General features: G+C 41.7%; 1 protein-coding gene across 4 annotated transcripts in view; it reads left to right on the top strand.

Moving 5' to 3' along the window:
* ARPP21 (cAMP regulated phosphoprotein 21) overlaps nucleotides 1-14,970 on the top strand; it is a 156,092-nt gene that overhangs the window by 58,340 nt on the left and 82,782 nt on the right. For 2 of the 4 annotated variants that reach the window (XM_056856987.1, XM_056856989.1), the window contains 3 exons: nucleotides 905-942; nucleotides 2,086-2,139; nucleotides 7,054-7,283. In XM_056856987.1, coding sequence (XP_056712965.1) covers nucleotides 905-942; nucleotides 2,086-2,139; nucleotides 7,054-7,283 — 322 coding nt within the window. The remainder of the gene's footprint in view (nucleotides 1-904; nucleotides 943-2,085; nucleotides 2,140-7,053; nucleotides 7,284-14,970) is intronic. The other 2 variants (XM_056856990.1, XM_056856988.1) reach the window with 1 other exon arrangement.

Raw genomic sequence — 14,970 nt, 5'->3', positions numbered from 1 at the left:
CCCTGGGTATCCCGTTCCTGAAGGGGGTACTGAAAGGGGTTAGGATGCAGTATGACCCCAGCAGCAGTGTAAGTGCCACTTACACCGTCCAGATGGACAAACATGCCTAAACAGGAGAACTTACTCTGCAGCAGAAGAGCTGTGCGGATGTGCCCCACAAGGGTGCCTGTGCTGCTGCCGCATTTTTGTGGCTCATCGCCTTGTGCCAATGTTGATGGGGGCATTCCCAGGGCAGTTCACTCCCAGAGTCCCTTTCAGCCCAGGAATGCCCCCTTTGCCCGGCCTCGAGTTACTACACAAATAATGATGGCGCAGCCCCATGAAACCGAATGGAGCTCTTTCACTGGGTTTTTAGGGAAAAGGCTGTTTGTGGCTTCAGCCCGAGGATTCAAACTGCATAGGAGGCAGCATGGCCCTGCTGCCCCAGGCATTGCTTGACCTTTCAACCGCACTCAGGATTGCTCTGTTAGTCATACTTATCTCCACTGAACTCAATGGGACTTCGAGTTGGTATAATATACGTGTGCTATTGGTATCAATGGCTTATAAGCATTTTTAAATTTCTCTGGAACATGACCCTTATTTCTAATCAGGAATGTGCCCCCTTTGCTTTTAAAAATTCAATTTACGTTCAACTGACCTCTTCTGTGAGAAGTCATCTTGATATGGGATTGTATAGTCTAACCTATCCAATCTGTTTTCATTGACTCAATGTATTATCATTTGCTTGTTTGCAAGTGCTCCAATATTTCTTGTCTCAACAATGCATGAACTGCAAGTTCTTAGCCTGGATATGAAAAGTGGTTTTGGTTTATTTGTTTATTTTGGGTTGGGGGGGGGAGATTTTGAGACTTATGAAGAGCAATTAATATAATGCATTCTTTTTGTTTTCTTTGTTTTTCAGTCAGTTTGTTCACAAGAAAACCTTTTTGTGGATAACAGGTACATATTGTGTGTGTATATATGCACTCACTGATTTTTTTAATGTAATGTTTAATTTCCGTAAGTTGTATTACATTGGGGGGGGGGTATCAGTTAATTTGTGGTAGTCTTTAAAACGAGAGTGTCAAAACAAAGAAACGAACACTTGAAGTACATAAAGATGTAATTGCATAAAATTGTGTGACATTTCACAGATGTTTAAAGTTAAAGAGATTATTAAAGACAACGGGTTGCATCCAGTGGGTGGGATTCACAGAAGAAGTCTAGTTGAACAGAAAGGTTTTTTCTAGGAACAGAAGAGCACTTGTGGATAAACCTTATTGAATACTGAACTGAAAAGAAAGTTTCGAATCGTTAATTTCTTAGATATTTTATTAGATACGGTGCTTGTGATTATTCTTAATGCTGGAGAATGTTTTGGTTGCTACTGAATATCCAAATCTGGCTGAGACGTCTTAATACCTGAGGGTGACATTCTGAATTGTCCTTTCCCTTTTACAGTAATTGAGATGGAGCACAATTCACTTATGCAAGCCCTGCTGAAGTGAATGGAACTTGTGCACCAACTTTGTCTCAATGAGTCAAATTAGGTTTTTTTCCCCATGGAGGTGCTCTTAACATATAACACCTACGAGCTGTTGTAGCCACCTTATCTGACCTTATGATAAGACCACCTCTGTGCCGGTCCTGAATTTTAGAGATCCTGATCAGCAGTGCTGGGTTTTTTCACGTATATGGATATTTTTGTAGAAATTGGAATTATTCTTGCTATAATTTTATTACTAAAAATAATAGGTATCTTAATGTTATCAGAACCCAGTCTTACATTACGTTACTGGATGATGCAATTCCATGAATGTTTTATAGCAATCACGTTGCTGCTAATGCAAAAATGATTTGTTTTATGATGATGTAAAAACAAAAAAAAGGCCACAAACCATCACCCCTAACACACAAATCAATATTAAAGAATGGTTAGAGACGCCAAATCATCTTTATGGCCACTGCAATTAAAGTGTGATATAGTTTAATGAATTATGATTAATAGAAGAAAAATATTGGGAATATTTTGGTGTGTTAAGTTTCATTTGCACTGGGAAAAATAGTTTTTGTGTTGTTTTTTGCTTTTTTAATTTTCACCAGGCTCTTGGAGGATAGCATATGCAATGAAACCCTTAAGAAGAGACAACTCTTCAGGTGTGTACAATATTAATCCTTAAATATATGTTTGCAATCTTGTGTTTAGATTTTTTATCTGGAGCCCAAATTCTCACAGTTGGATTACAGTAAAAAAAACAAAAAACTAATATATGATGAAAACATCTCAGTAAACTTCAGAAGGTCCCAAACTAGCACCACCTCAAGTTCCTTTCTCCCTGCATATCAAAATATCTAAAATCTGGCACAGCTTCCTGAAGAGGCATAGGTTCATAGTGCCCTAGCAGTGCAATCCTGAGGTGGGGCCCTGAAAGTGCTCTGGTGGTGGCATGACCCTGCCGCCAACATAAGTGGCCTCTTATCACGGATTAAGAGGCACTTACGCTGGCGGCAGGGGCAGTTCCATCATCGCCTGGGTGCCATGGAGCGGCATGCCACTCCTCTGACACTACAGTCTCTCTGGGAATTAAATCCCAGAACAGAAATGCAGCACCAGTGTGGGGGTGGTTTTTCCTGGCACAGCATCACTGTTTTCTATGGAGGGGGAAGCTCCATTTTCTTTTTAACACTTTAAAAAAGGCTTTTTTAAGCCTTGTGACAACCGCGGAGCCTCTTTGGAGGGCCTTGGCTATGCTGTCTCTGGTCGCCTCAAGGCTCAGGAATGAGCTGTAGGTCTCCAACAAGGCATAGTTCAACAGCTGTGGGGAAATTTTCAGTGCGCCCAATAAATTTTGAACTCGGTGCACAGATAATATATGAGTGCATTTAAGAATGGTGATTGATCTCTAAGATCATGGCTGGACAACCGGGAAAATATGGTAGTGTTGGTATGAAAATTTATTTTGCTGAAACTTTTAAATATACCTGTGTCATCAGAAAATTAGCCCTGAATTTGTCCTTTTCCTAAAGCCTTTTATTTTTTAATATTTATAAATGATGAAATGGCTTGTCTAAACAAATGCTCAAAGCAAACAGAATATAAAACTGTGCAGTAGCATCTCTTACCAGCTTACAATCACCTTCCCTTCCCCACAACAGATACCCTGTGAGGTAGGTGGGGCTGAGAGAGCTCTAGAAGCACTGTGATTAGCCCAAGGTCACCCAACTGGCTTCATATGGAGGAGTGGGGAAACAAATCCATTTCACCAGATTAGCCTCCGCCGCTCATGTAGAGGAGTGGGGAATCAAACCCTGTTCTCCAGATCAGAGTCCACCACTCCAAACCACCACTCTTAACCGCTACACCACGCTGGCTCTCCAGTGTCGTAGCTGCTGGGTATTACTATTACAAGATGAAGACTAAAAAATGGAAAACAATTTCAAAAAGCCTTAGTTATATGCTTTGAAGAGTTTACCAGTTATGACTATTACAAGGGGGTGAGTCCAAATTCTCAAAGATGGAAGGAAGAAGGTTGAACAATACCATAGGAAAGTACATGCTCCCTATTTGTATAAGAAATACCATAGTTCGTTGCAATTTATCTTCATCTGGTTCCTCCCATGATAGATTTGTAACAATTCAGAAACAGAACCACTATGTGAAGGGTCTCAGAGTAGTAATAAAGACGTGCTTGTATGCCAGCATTATTGGCACTGGTGTTAGAATAAGTAGACACAAGTATGAACTAGACAGAAGGGCATGCTGTATTGAGCACATTAGTCCTTGTGGAAGTTGGCAAGCAGATAATGTTGTGTGAAAAGTTGATAAATAGACAGGTAATGTAAGAGGGCAAGAGCAGAGAGTAACACAAAATTTAGTAACAAAGGATAATTATAGAAGAGCATAATTAAAGTGTTTAAGATTACAGTGAAAAACCTTATGTGATGAGATACTGAAGAGAGAGACATGATGAAAGAGTCTATTGAAGAATATGAAGTGTTGAAAATGGTATGTTGAGAAGTATTTCTTGAAAGGAACAGAGACTGACTGAATATATGTAATTGACAGTTTCCATGTTGGCCTGAGTAGCAGTGTTCGACAGTCAAGATGAAGAATAAAAAAGGATAATGTTAGAGATGTTAAGAATTGACGTGCAAAATTCAGCTACAGAAATGGGACCTTATGTCTATTTTATTTATTTATTCTTAGTGTACTTTATGTATACCTTGCCTTTCTCTGCAATGGGGACCCAAAGGGGCTTACATCATTCTCCTCTCCTCTATTTTATCCTCACAACAACCCTATGAGGTGGATTAGTCTGAGTTTGTGTGACTGGCCCAAGATCCCCTAGCAAGCTTCCATGGCAGATTGAGGAAGCTGGTCTCCCAGATTCTAATCTGATACTCTAACCACTGCATCACACTGGCTCTCACCCCCGCCCCCAATTATTTTATTTTAAAAAGCCTTTCGCTGGCTTTTTAAATTTTAAATGGGGCATTTTGCCCCATTGAGAACAGCGAGGCTGCGCCTGCAAAAAAGCGAGCACAGCAATGCTGTTCTCCCCTGCTGGCGTGCCAGGTTGAAAGGGGACAGGAAGCTGCCTACTGGCAGCTCCACCCCCACCCCCAGCACACCCTGGGATCGCCCCCCTGAGTTGCTGGCTCAGCCTTTGTGCCAGTGGGACATCAGTAGAAGGGCCAGCTGGCATCCCTGGGTGGCACTGCCATGGCAGCACCAGGAGAATGCTGTCTGGGCCTCCCTGCCAGCGCCCGGCCCATCCTGGGTGCTGCAGGGGGCCCTAATGCTGGTAAAGCCCCTTCCTGGCCTCCAAAGGACTTTCATCCTTTAGGCTCAGGAATTGGCTGTTAAGTCTGCTGCCCCACTGGGATGATTTTGAACATCTCAGTTATTGCTTTTCTGTTATTATCTGCAAGTATATTTGAAGATGAGTACCACACGACACTCAGTATTGCACCATTTCCCCCCATAAAAATCCAGCTATGCCTGCCCCTAGGGACAAGATCCTGTTATATATTCACTTGGAAGTAAGTCTGGTTCAGCAAAGGTCCTTCTTCTCACTGTAATTTTCCCTTTGTTCCTCTCTTTTACATCCTAATTAATTTCTTCTCTTCATGACTAGCCATAGTATTCATGAATTAATTGTTAATTATCAGTTCTTGTTTGGGGGGATGGGGTGGGAATTAAACACTGCTTTCAGTTTGCAGGCAAAGCCTCCGCTCGGGTTTTTAAAAAATGTTATTTTTCCTTAATGAGAAAATTAACCATTGATGCAGGAATGCTACAGCCAGCTGTGTCAGAATCTAGGAAGTCATTAAGCTGGAAGAGGAAGGAAAGAAGGAAAATTTCAAGGAGGGTAGCTCTGAGAAGCCTAGCAAGCACGTTGGCTGTCTACAACCCAGTGCTGCAATTGAGCTTTATGGGGTTTGAATGCCATAAATTGAGTGTGAAAAAGATTGGATAACAATTGCCCCAGCTACTGGTATGCAATAGGTTGCCCATGACATTATCTGAGTTCTCCGTTACAGTTGAGTGAATGGATCATGGCAATTCCAGACTAAACAACCAGTGTAAAGGCAACCTAAGATACTCTTGTAAAGAAGGGGGGGAAGAATCCTGTAACCTCTCTCTTTACATGTTTGTGTCATTAGTTGGTAGTACATTGAACAGTGGGGGGGTGAAGGTGCAATGCAACTTTGGCTGTGTCCCATATACATTTAAAATAAAAAGGCAGCAGTTACGTTACCACTATTATGGTATGCAAACATCTTGTCTGCATAAAAATGATATTGTGTGTTCTTCTGCATTTCCATACCTGTGAAGGAAATACGCATGAATTTTGTAATCATATATTCTAATAGGCAGTCTGTGGGCCAATCTGCAGATATCTAAATCCACAGATTGAGGCCATGCAGAAAGAGAACAGATAGCTCTGCAAACGTAGGGGCTCCCTAGGTTTTCAGAAAAATCTGAAAACAATTAAAAAATATATTGGGGGGCTTAATACCCCCCAAAGTAAAATAGCAACTGCACAAGTGCAGAGAATTCACCCTCTGTCAGGAGACGACAATGATGATGATGACAGTATGTGGGGAGGAAGCCTTGGCAGGCTCAGGAGCTGAGGCCAGGACCTGTTCTGGGCTCGCTGGCAGGCATTGGGGTAAGGAAGCCTTTACAGGCCCCGTGGCAGAAGACGAGAGCCTCACTGGGCTCACTGGCAAGCATTGGGAGGAAGGAAGCCTTGGCGGGCCTGGCGGCAAAGGCTAGGAGGTTCACTGGGCTCTCTGAATGGCATCGGGGAGGGAGGAACCCTTAGCGGACCCAGCTACAAAGGGAGGGAGCCATGTTAGGCTAGTTTGCTTTTCTCGGGTGGAGGGGGGGAGAGGAAGCCTTGGCAGATCCAGCAGTGGACGCTGGGATCTGTGTTAGCCTTACTTGTTGTCATCGGTGGTGGGTGGGGGAGGAAGCCTAGGCAGGTCTGGTAGCAGAGGCCATGAGCCACACTGGAGGAGGAAGCCAGTGATGGAGGCTCGGAGCCATGACAAGTCTGTCCCAGCAATGGGACGGGGGTTAGAAAGGCTACAGGGGGGTTAGAGGAGGTGAGAAAGGTTAGAGGGGGAAGGGATCCCCACTATAAGAACATGTGTAACATTTGATGGGAAACTAATGTTTTGAGCTGTTATTGCTATAGAGGAGGCCTCTCCAATTTGTAACCTACCAAACGGAACGTGGTGTACCAGTTTTCCACCACAGGTTTGATTCATGTTCTGGTGTTGCTGCCCAACTGGGATTGCAGAAACAGGGAAAGGAAATTGGAAAGTTTGCTGGCACTTAACAAAGCAAGACTGTTGGGATATATCCTGGTTGGTAGGTCACAAGTTGTGCAGAACTTATATATGTTACAATGTTAGAAATGCCTTCTACATGAATGTGGCTTGTCGTGATCGACAGCACGTACCGCCCGATGATCTGTTTAGAGTAATGCAAGCAGGAGTGATTCTTTGGCCTTACACCTTTGTTTTTCACATTCCTTTGTTTCCTTGTTGATACTGCAGGGGTAACAGAGACAGTACAGGGAAGGCATCTGGCAGTCGGCAAAGCAGTACAGATACTGAACTGAAGTGGACAGACCAGAGGCCCTGGAGCAGCACAGACTCAGACAGCTCCAATCGCAATCTGAAGCCAGCCATAACTAAGACTGCAAGTTTTGGTGGAATCACTGTTCTGACCAGAGGAGATAGCTCGTCAAGTAACAGGAGTACCGGCAAACTGTCTAAAACAGGTAGCTAGTACTGTATTGGGTTTACCACATATTTCTTTGTCTAATCTGAGCGTTGACGGATGTAAGCCTGGCTGCAGGAGTAGACTTATAGCACTAGTGCTGTGTACCTTATATGCTTGCATGTGGTGCTATTACAATGATGCTCTTGCTTTCTCCAGATTTTCAGTTAATTGGTACTATGAAATGGGGCCAAAATGTTATCAAGTGTGTAGCTTCCAAATTATTTTCTGTCCATGCACATTTCAGCACAGGGAAATGTTGTATATCCAGTGATCATGAGAAGCTTGTATTGCTTGTAGGCTAAACCCATTCAAACCCCTAAGGTCTGCCTAGCTCAGCATGAAGTAGTATGGAATGACGCAATGTGAACTAGAAAGGAAAGAGAGCAAACACTAAAATGTAACAATGGGGAATAGTGAAGATGTTTTTAATGAGTTTTTAAAATTTGAGTTTGGTATCCACGTGCTAATTTCATTTTTAATTTTGCAGATGCAGATTAAAAAAATGTAGTTTTGTTTTTCTTAACGTTTGTGCAGACTCAGCCAATAATTTTATAAACATAAAACAGTTGATCCTGCCAGCTTTTCACTAATTCTAGCCTAATTCCCCTCCATTCTGCAGCCCCCATCCCACATGGCTATTGTGCATGCAGATCCTATGATCCCTAAGCAAGGCCTTTTTGGGGGGAGGGGGGTATTCAGAGGGAACTCTTCCTTTCTTAGCCACAGAAAAGCTGGTTGGATCTAACCCAACATCTTGTATCTTTAGCTCTAATATTACTTGTATTTTTATTTAAATTCCCAAAGGGAATATCCTAAAGGAAGTATCTGTTACAATTAGATTATTGGTTACATTAAAACTGGACTAAAAACAATATACTTTAAAATCTTGTTCTTGTTGTCCCCAGAAATGCATGTTCTAGGTAGGTTGTAGAAATCATGATGGGGCTTAGGAAAAGAGGTGGTCTAACGGGTATATAGAACCTAGGCTGTGCCATTGACTGATTGGGATTACTAAAAATCCACAGATTGGTTCTTTACATAGGTGTACTTCTGTAATGGCATATTTCAACTACAGGAATGCATTCTGCTATAGAAACCCAACTCATTTGTCTTAGACCTTATTGATGAAATATTGTTTGCGTTAATGCTTCAGAACTTGGTAAATACAAGAATAGTGCTTAGTCTTAAATAATTCCAAGCCTGTGAGATTTTATTATCTGCAGTTCATATTATGAATGTAAATGGGTTTAATAAACCTCACATCTCTGTCTTCCATCAGTTTGGATTCTTACAGAGAGAGAGTGTTCAGGTTTAGTAATAATCAATATTTAGGACTTAATGCTTTTCACCTTCAGAATGTTTTACAGAAACTAAATTAACCTCAATTTGCTAAATCTTCGTTAGCACATACTGCAACCTGAGACACTGAGATTTGGCTATGTGATGCTTGAGATTTCATTAGCGGGAGCTGAGTAGAGAATTGTCAGCAAATTTAAGAGAACAGTATAAAAAGACTGCCTTCTAAGATCCAAGATTCAGAAGAGCCCTCTCTTGAACACCTACAGAAGTTCAAATATAATGCAGAGGCAAACTCTGAAAATGAATTCTTGCTCCATGCTATTGTTGGTTTGTAACCTGGAAGAAAGACCTTGGTGAATTCCCCCACCCCCATTTCAGACCAAACATTTCAGATATTCTGGGCAAGCTCACAGTATGAAACTGTTCTCTTGGGTGGATGGAGCAAGCTGTGGAACCAGAGGAAAGCTTTTAAGCTTTAATAAGAGGGAGCTTTGTTTCTGTGATTGACATGCTGTGTGGTGTCCATATTCTCTATAGTCAGGGCTGCTGTTTCCACCTGGGTACCTTGAGCAGCTGCTCTAAGCTGTGCTTTTGACAAGGGATCAAAAACGGGAATGAAAAGGTTTCTTCCCCTGATACAAACAGCACACAAGTTCACTTTGCTGGACCTGATATCACCGTGCAGTACAGCCAATATTCTTTCCTTGGGGCCGCAGCGTGATTCCATAGAAAAAGGGAATCATGTATGTGCGTACACAATGGCATGCATTTTGGAGGGTGCTCAAGAATAGTGAATTGGCCCCTATAATAATCATTTGCCCATATATGTGGCACATAGTGACAAAATTTATCACAAGGGGCTTGTCTGCAGAGGGCAAGAACTAATGGAAAAAGGGGTAGTAGTAACATCAGTAGGAAAAACTCAGTGTTTGGGCTTGGATCACTGGTCGATCCCAGAGAAGAAGCAACTCATCAGGTATCACAAATTATTGTCAGGAGAGGAAAGGGTATTCAGGAAATGGGGGGCGGGCAAATAAGCCATGGCTGCCAAACCCCTCACTCCTGGCCTGTTCTGCTCATTTAACCTTCTCTCTTCTGGCTTCCCAGCCACCTGTTCTGCCCTCCTCACACAAAAGGGATTCTAGCAAAAGCTTTTCTATTAAAACTTTCATAATCTCTTCAGTGCTAAAAGAAGCACTGCAAATTATACATTTTTTTAAAAAAAACCCTCCTTTCTTTGAGGAGCCCCAGTAATTCAAGTTTTTCTACCCTATATAACCCTTAGCCATCAATCACCTCCAATGAAATCTCATATGATAACCTTCAAAACTACTTCCATGAAATTAAAACATCACGTTCATTCTAGAGTGATTAGAAATTTTGAGTGCTTTGGGTGTTTTTCTTTTTTAAAAAAATCTGTTTGATTTTGAAAGGTTGTCAAGGCCCAGGAAAGAAAAAGGCTGCGGAAACTCCATAAAGTGGAAGGCGGGGGGTGGGGGGGACTGGTTGTCAAAACAAACTCGCACTTTCTAGTGCCAGGACATAAAGCAAAGCTGTCAGTCAGCCGGAGGAAGTCTGAAGAAATAATGCTGGGGGTGGGGAGATTCAGAAGCGATTACTAACTGAAAAGAATGATTATTCAAAGTAACCAAAAATATGCAACCTCCCCAAATTATACATGGTGTTCTTCTACAGCAGCTTACGCCATCTGACACTTTCCCTGGTTATATAGAATATAAAAGTTTTCTTTCTTAATTGTACTGAATTTGCTAAAAATGATTAGATGATGGTGTCTGCCATGATAGCACAGTGGAACTCCACATTCAGAGGCAGTATACTTCTGAGCACCAGTTATGGGGACAGTCAACCAATGGGGAGCTGTTGCCTTCATGTTTTCTCATGCCCGTGAGTTTTCAGGGGAGTATGCCTTGACCAGTGTTGGGAACAGAATGCTCAACTAGATGGGTCTTTGGTCTAACATATCAATTAAGTTGTGTTCTTCATAGAGATGAGCATATTTCTTCAGTTCCCATTCCTTGGGATTGGATCCAGCCACCTTTTCGTTCAGTCTCACCTGCTTCTTCTCTGTACTGAAAGCCCCCTCCCATGTGGATTTTGTATATGCAGGTAGCATGATTCTCAGCATAGCCTTATTTGTTGGTCAGCGAGGAAGTCTCCTTCCTTTTTCACCAGAAGAAAAGCTGGTGGGTGCCAACCCTCTGTTATTTCAGAAGTTCATTCTGCACTGCAGTCCAGTCTTCTTTAATTCCAATTTAAGTAATTCTTGAATGGGATCATGCACTGTTTGCTACAGCTTTTTCTTCCATTCATTTGTATCCTAATGCTTCCATTGTGGTTGTGCACATTGATTTAACATGACCAGAAGCAATCCTGATGTAATGCTATGTGAGATTTTTGTGTGGTGGCCTACTGAGATACACACGCACTCCTGTGCACTGGTAATAATCACATGGAAAGGATCTTGACCCAACCATACCTAAAGGTAGTCCCTTGTGCAAGCACCAGGTCATTACGAACCCATGGGGTGATGTGACATCATGAAGTTTACTAGGCAGACTATGTTTACGGGGTAGTTTGCCATTTCATTCCCCAGTCATCTACACTTTACCCCTAGCAAGCTGGGTTGTCATTTTACAGTTCTTGGAAGGATGGAAGGCTGAGTCAACCTTGAGCCGGCTACCTGAAACCGACTTCTGTCGGGATCGAACTCAGGTGGTGAGCAGAGCTTACCACTCTGCACCATGGGGCTCCTAACCACACCTATAGTCACAATACAATTGCTTTCCCCCATGTGCTTTCATTGCATATGTGCTCATCAGTAATGCAGAGGAGGGCTAAAGACACAAAAGAACTGAAAGTTGTGGCAACCTGCTAATGCCCAGCACTCTGAACAAAATTTGGAGATTAGACTAATGAAACACTGGAGAATTGCTAAATGCATCAGTCCCATTTTGGAAACCAGACAAGAAAATTCAGAACTTTAAAATCCAGGAAGAAATTTGCATTGTAATTTCAGAAGCATTTCCAGTTAGTACTGTAGCATGTTGCACCACCTTTGATCTTAACACAGGAGATTATTATAAACTCAATTAATACTATCATCTGCCCTTGAGCAAAAATCAATATTTTTTTTCCTTCTTGATATCCTCAAGAAGGGATATCCCAGGCAAGGGTTCAGGTCTGGGGGGAATGCCCTGAGGAGCAGCTTTAGGAAGGCAAGTGGGAACACAAATCTAGGAGAGCAACAAAAGAACCTTTCCAGAAGGCACTCGTGTTATTTTTCTAAACATATCACTGGAAAAATAGCTCATGTGGGACGCATCAGTGAGCAGTTTGAATTCCACCAAAAGGGAGAGCATGATTAAGGCAGACCAATTGGCCAATGGCCATCAACAAACCAATGAGCAGTAAAAGAGGAGGAAGCAGGACTAGATCCTGCCGATGACACACTGCAGAGCATTCCTTTAACTACATACCCAGTTGGGTATGCTGGGGGGGAAATATGTTGCTAACAGACATGTTAAGATTTTGATAGTGACCCCTGAACAATTTTAATTTATGACTGCATTCAGCATCTTGAATCTTCTATATTAGAACTTTTTTTTTCACTTAGCAAAGTTTGCTCCTCACAAACAAAGTTTGCTCCTTATCAACAAAAAATAGAACTCCAAAGCTAGGGTAATATTCAGCTACTGATATTAGATGAATGAAGTTTGCATTCCTATGCATGCTTTCTTGGCAGTGAGCTCTATCAAACTTAGTGGGGTGGATCCAACCATTCTCCAAGGAATCTTCTTTTGGCCTAACAGCCCATTCCTGAAACAACGGCGTGCGGAGTCGGCAGGAAATAGGCGCAGCAGTGCCTCTTCCTAGGCTGATTTGTGCACGCCATAAAACAAAAAAAAGCTGTTTTGCGACTTTTTTGTTTGTTTTACCGGGGCTAAAAGCCCCATTGAAAACAGCGAGGCTTCATACTTATCATTCTGATCCATGTGATAATAATAATGTTAATAATTAATATTGAATAGATTATATAGCTTAGGAATGAAAATGTTATGGTTTTATTGGAAAGAATTAGGATCAGAACCCATCATGACGGAATTTAACCATTTTATTAAGAGGCAGACGGAGGTGAAGGGGAAGTCAAAATTTCTTTCTTTTTCTTTTTTATTTTTCTATTATTATGTACTTAGAATATTAGCCACATACCTAGACATTTAAATGTTATATATTTTTAAATTGTTGCTTGTCTAATGGAAAAGATATAAAACCAATAAAAATTTATTAAAAAAAAAAAAGAAAACAGGAATTCCCGGCGCCGGCGTATACAGCTGAACCGGGATAGGAAGCTGCCTAGCCAGTGGCTCCTCCCCCCGCCCCCAAAACACCCCCCTGCGCTGGCACGGCCTCTCTAAGCCGTGGCCAGTGCCACAGAGAGGCCGCACCGGCGGAGGGGCGAGGCACGGTCCCGCGGTGCTCGTCCGCCAGCGGGACTGGCCTCTCTGCCAGCGTAAGTGCGTGTAATCGCGTGATTACATGCACTTACGCTGGCAGCGAGGTCACGCCACCTCCTGAAGACTTTCGCCCAAAGTTTTCAGGAATGGGCTGTTAGACGTCTTCCAACTTGAGTGGCTCTTTCTCCAACAATAGAGCCACTTTATTTCCCCTTAGGATAGAAGGAGGCTTCAAACTTTGCTCAGAGGAGTGATAGGATAGAGGTAGGGTCCACCCCATGAGGCTTACATTTGAGCAAATGTGCAGAGGATTGGGCTGTGTCTACATTACTTAGCTACCTTTCAACTTATCATGTTACTCCTCCCCCAATCCATTTTAATTTAAAAGCATAAGTTTGTCTCTTACCAATAATATACTACCTGTTGCTCACATATTATGAGCTATAATGGATCAGAGAGCTGCATTATTAAAGCTATAAATCAATACTAAGGCAGAAATGGAGAGTTAATAATTTAAAAAATCACTCAAGCTACCCTCTTGCAATTTATGATATCATCAAAATATTCAATTAGATTCCTGTAATGTAATCTGTAGAATTGCAATGTTGGCATCATTTGTAAGGGCAGCATTAATGATCTCTAAAAATTGTCCCCCTCCCTCTTCTTTGTAAGCAGTTGTCTGCTGTGTTAAACCATCTTTGGACATGACTTTGTGTGCTTATACTGCAGTATTTCATAGTGTTGATATTTCAAATAAAGAATGAATGAAATGTTGAGTAACATTTACTTTATGAATTTACCTATGGGAGAGTGCTGAACTGAAGTTGATTTAGCCAGCAGATAATAAACTTGTACCTGTACTGAAAACATCCATAAATGGTGAAGGTGCCAACGAAACAGTGAATTAAAGCATTTTTTAATGTTGAGCTCATGACCTGATCTAGTAGGCTTTGAACTGCCTGATGTACCAAAAACTCACTGGCTATTTTCCTCTCGATAATGAAAATCCTGTTTCTGACTCCTCTCACTTACCATTCACAATGTGACAGCTCTAAAGAGACCGCTGGTAGTCTTTGATTTTTCAAGTTTAAAAAAGCAGCAACAGGTGAGAAATGTTGACAAATGTTGGAGAGCAGGTGACCCACAGGTCGGATGGTACAAAGTGAAATTTGGTGACCAAAAAAGAGAGGAAATAAGAAGGGCAAGAAAATAAACAAGTCGTGTCCTATGGAGAGAATGCTCAAATGAAAAAAGGAGGGCTGGCATTTTGGGTAGACGTCACAGTATACGCACAATGTCAATCCTTTTCCTGTGCAGAGACAAAGAATGAAAGAAATGCAGTGGGACAGTGTGGCTGCGCAGGGTACTTTTTAATGACCTGAAAAACAAAAAGGGAATCTGGCATGAATGAGTGTATTTGAGCAGCATCAGAGAATCCAGCACAAAAGGCACAAAAATGGGTTAGCGAGAGCATTAGGGGCAGAAGGAAGAACATCATGCTGATTTACTTAGAGCAGAAAGATGGAAAGATATGAAAAGAAGGCAGAACAACTAGCTCATTAGATATATGGTTTAGTATTCAGGTATAAAAGAGCAATAAGCAGATGGGATTTTTTTTAAGGTCAGTGCTGTATATCATCTTTGGCACAAGAAGGAATATATTCTGTCTGAATTTATGTATTCATTGTGGCCTCATCAGCTCCACCAGAGCAGCTAACAGATTAAATACCTGTGTAAATAAAAGCATATCTTAAAAACCATTAAAGCTAACCAAAAACCAATTAAAAAAATTAAAACCAAAATTAAAATACACATATATTTAGCAATATACATATTCCATCCTATAGTGTGTCAGCAAAATAATTTCAATGAGTGTCGGCTAATTTTAAGGAAGAACAGTCATATACAAAAAAG

This window comes from Euleptes europaea, chromosome 11, assembly GCF_029931775.1.
Source record: "Euleptes europaea isolate rEulEur1 chromosome 11, rEulEur1.hap1, whole genome shotgun sequence".
Classification (NCBI taxonomy): domain Eukaryota; kingdom Metazoa; phylum Chordata; class Lepidosauria; order Squamata; family Sphaerodactylidae; genus Euleptes; species Euleptes europaea.
Note: the sequence above shows the minus strand (reverse complement) of the source record. Positions and strands in the feature narration are given on the sequence as shown.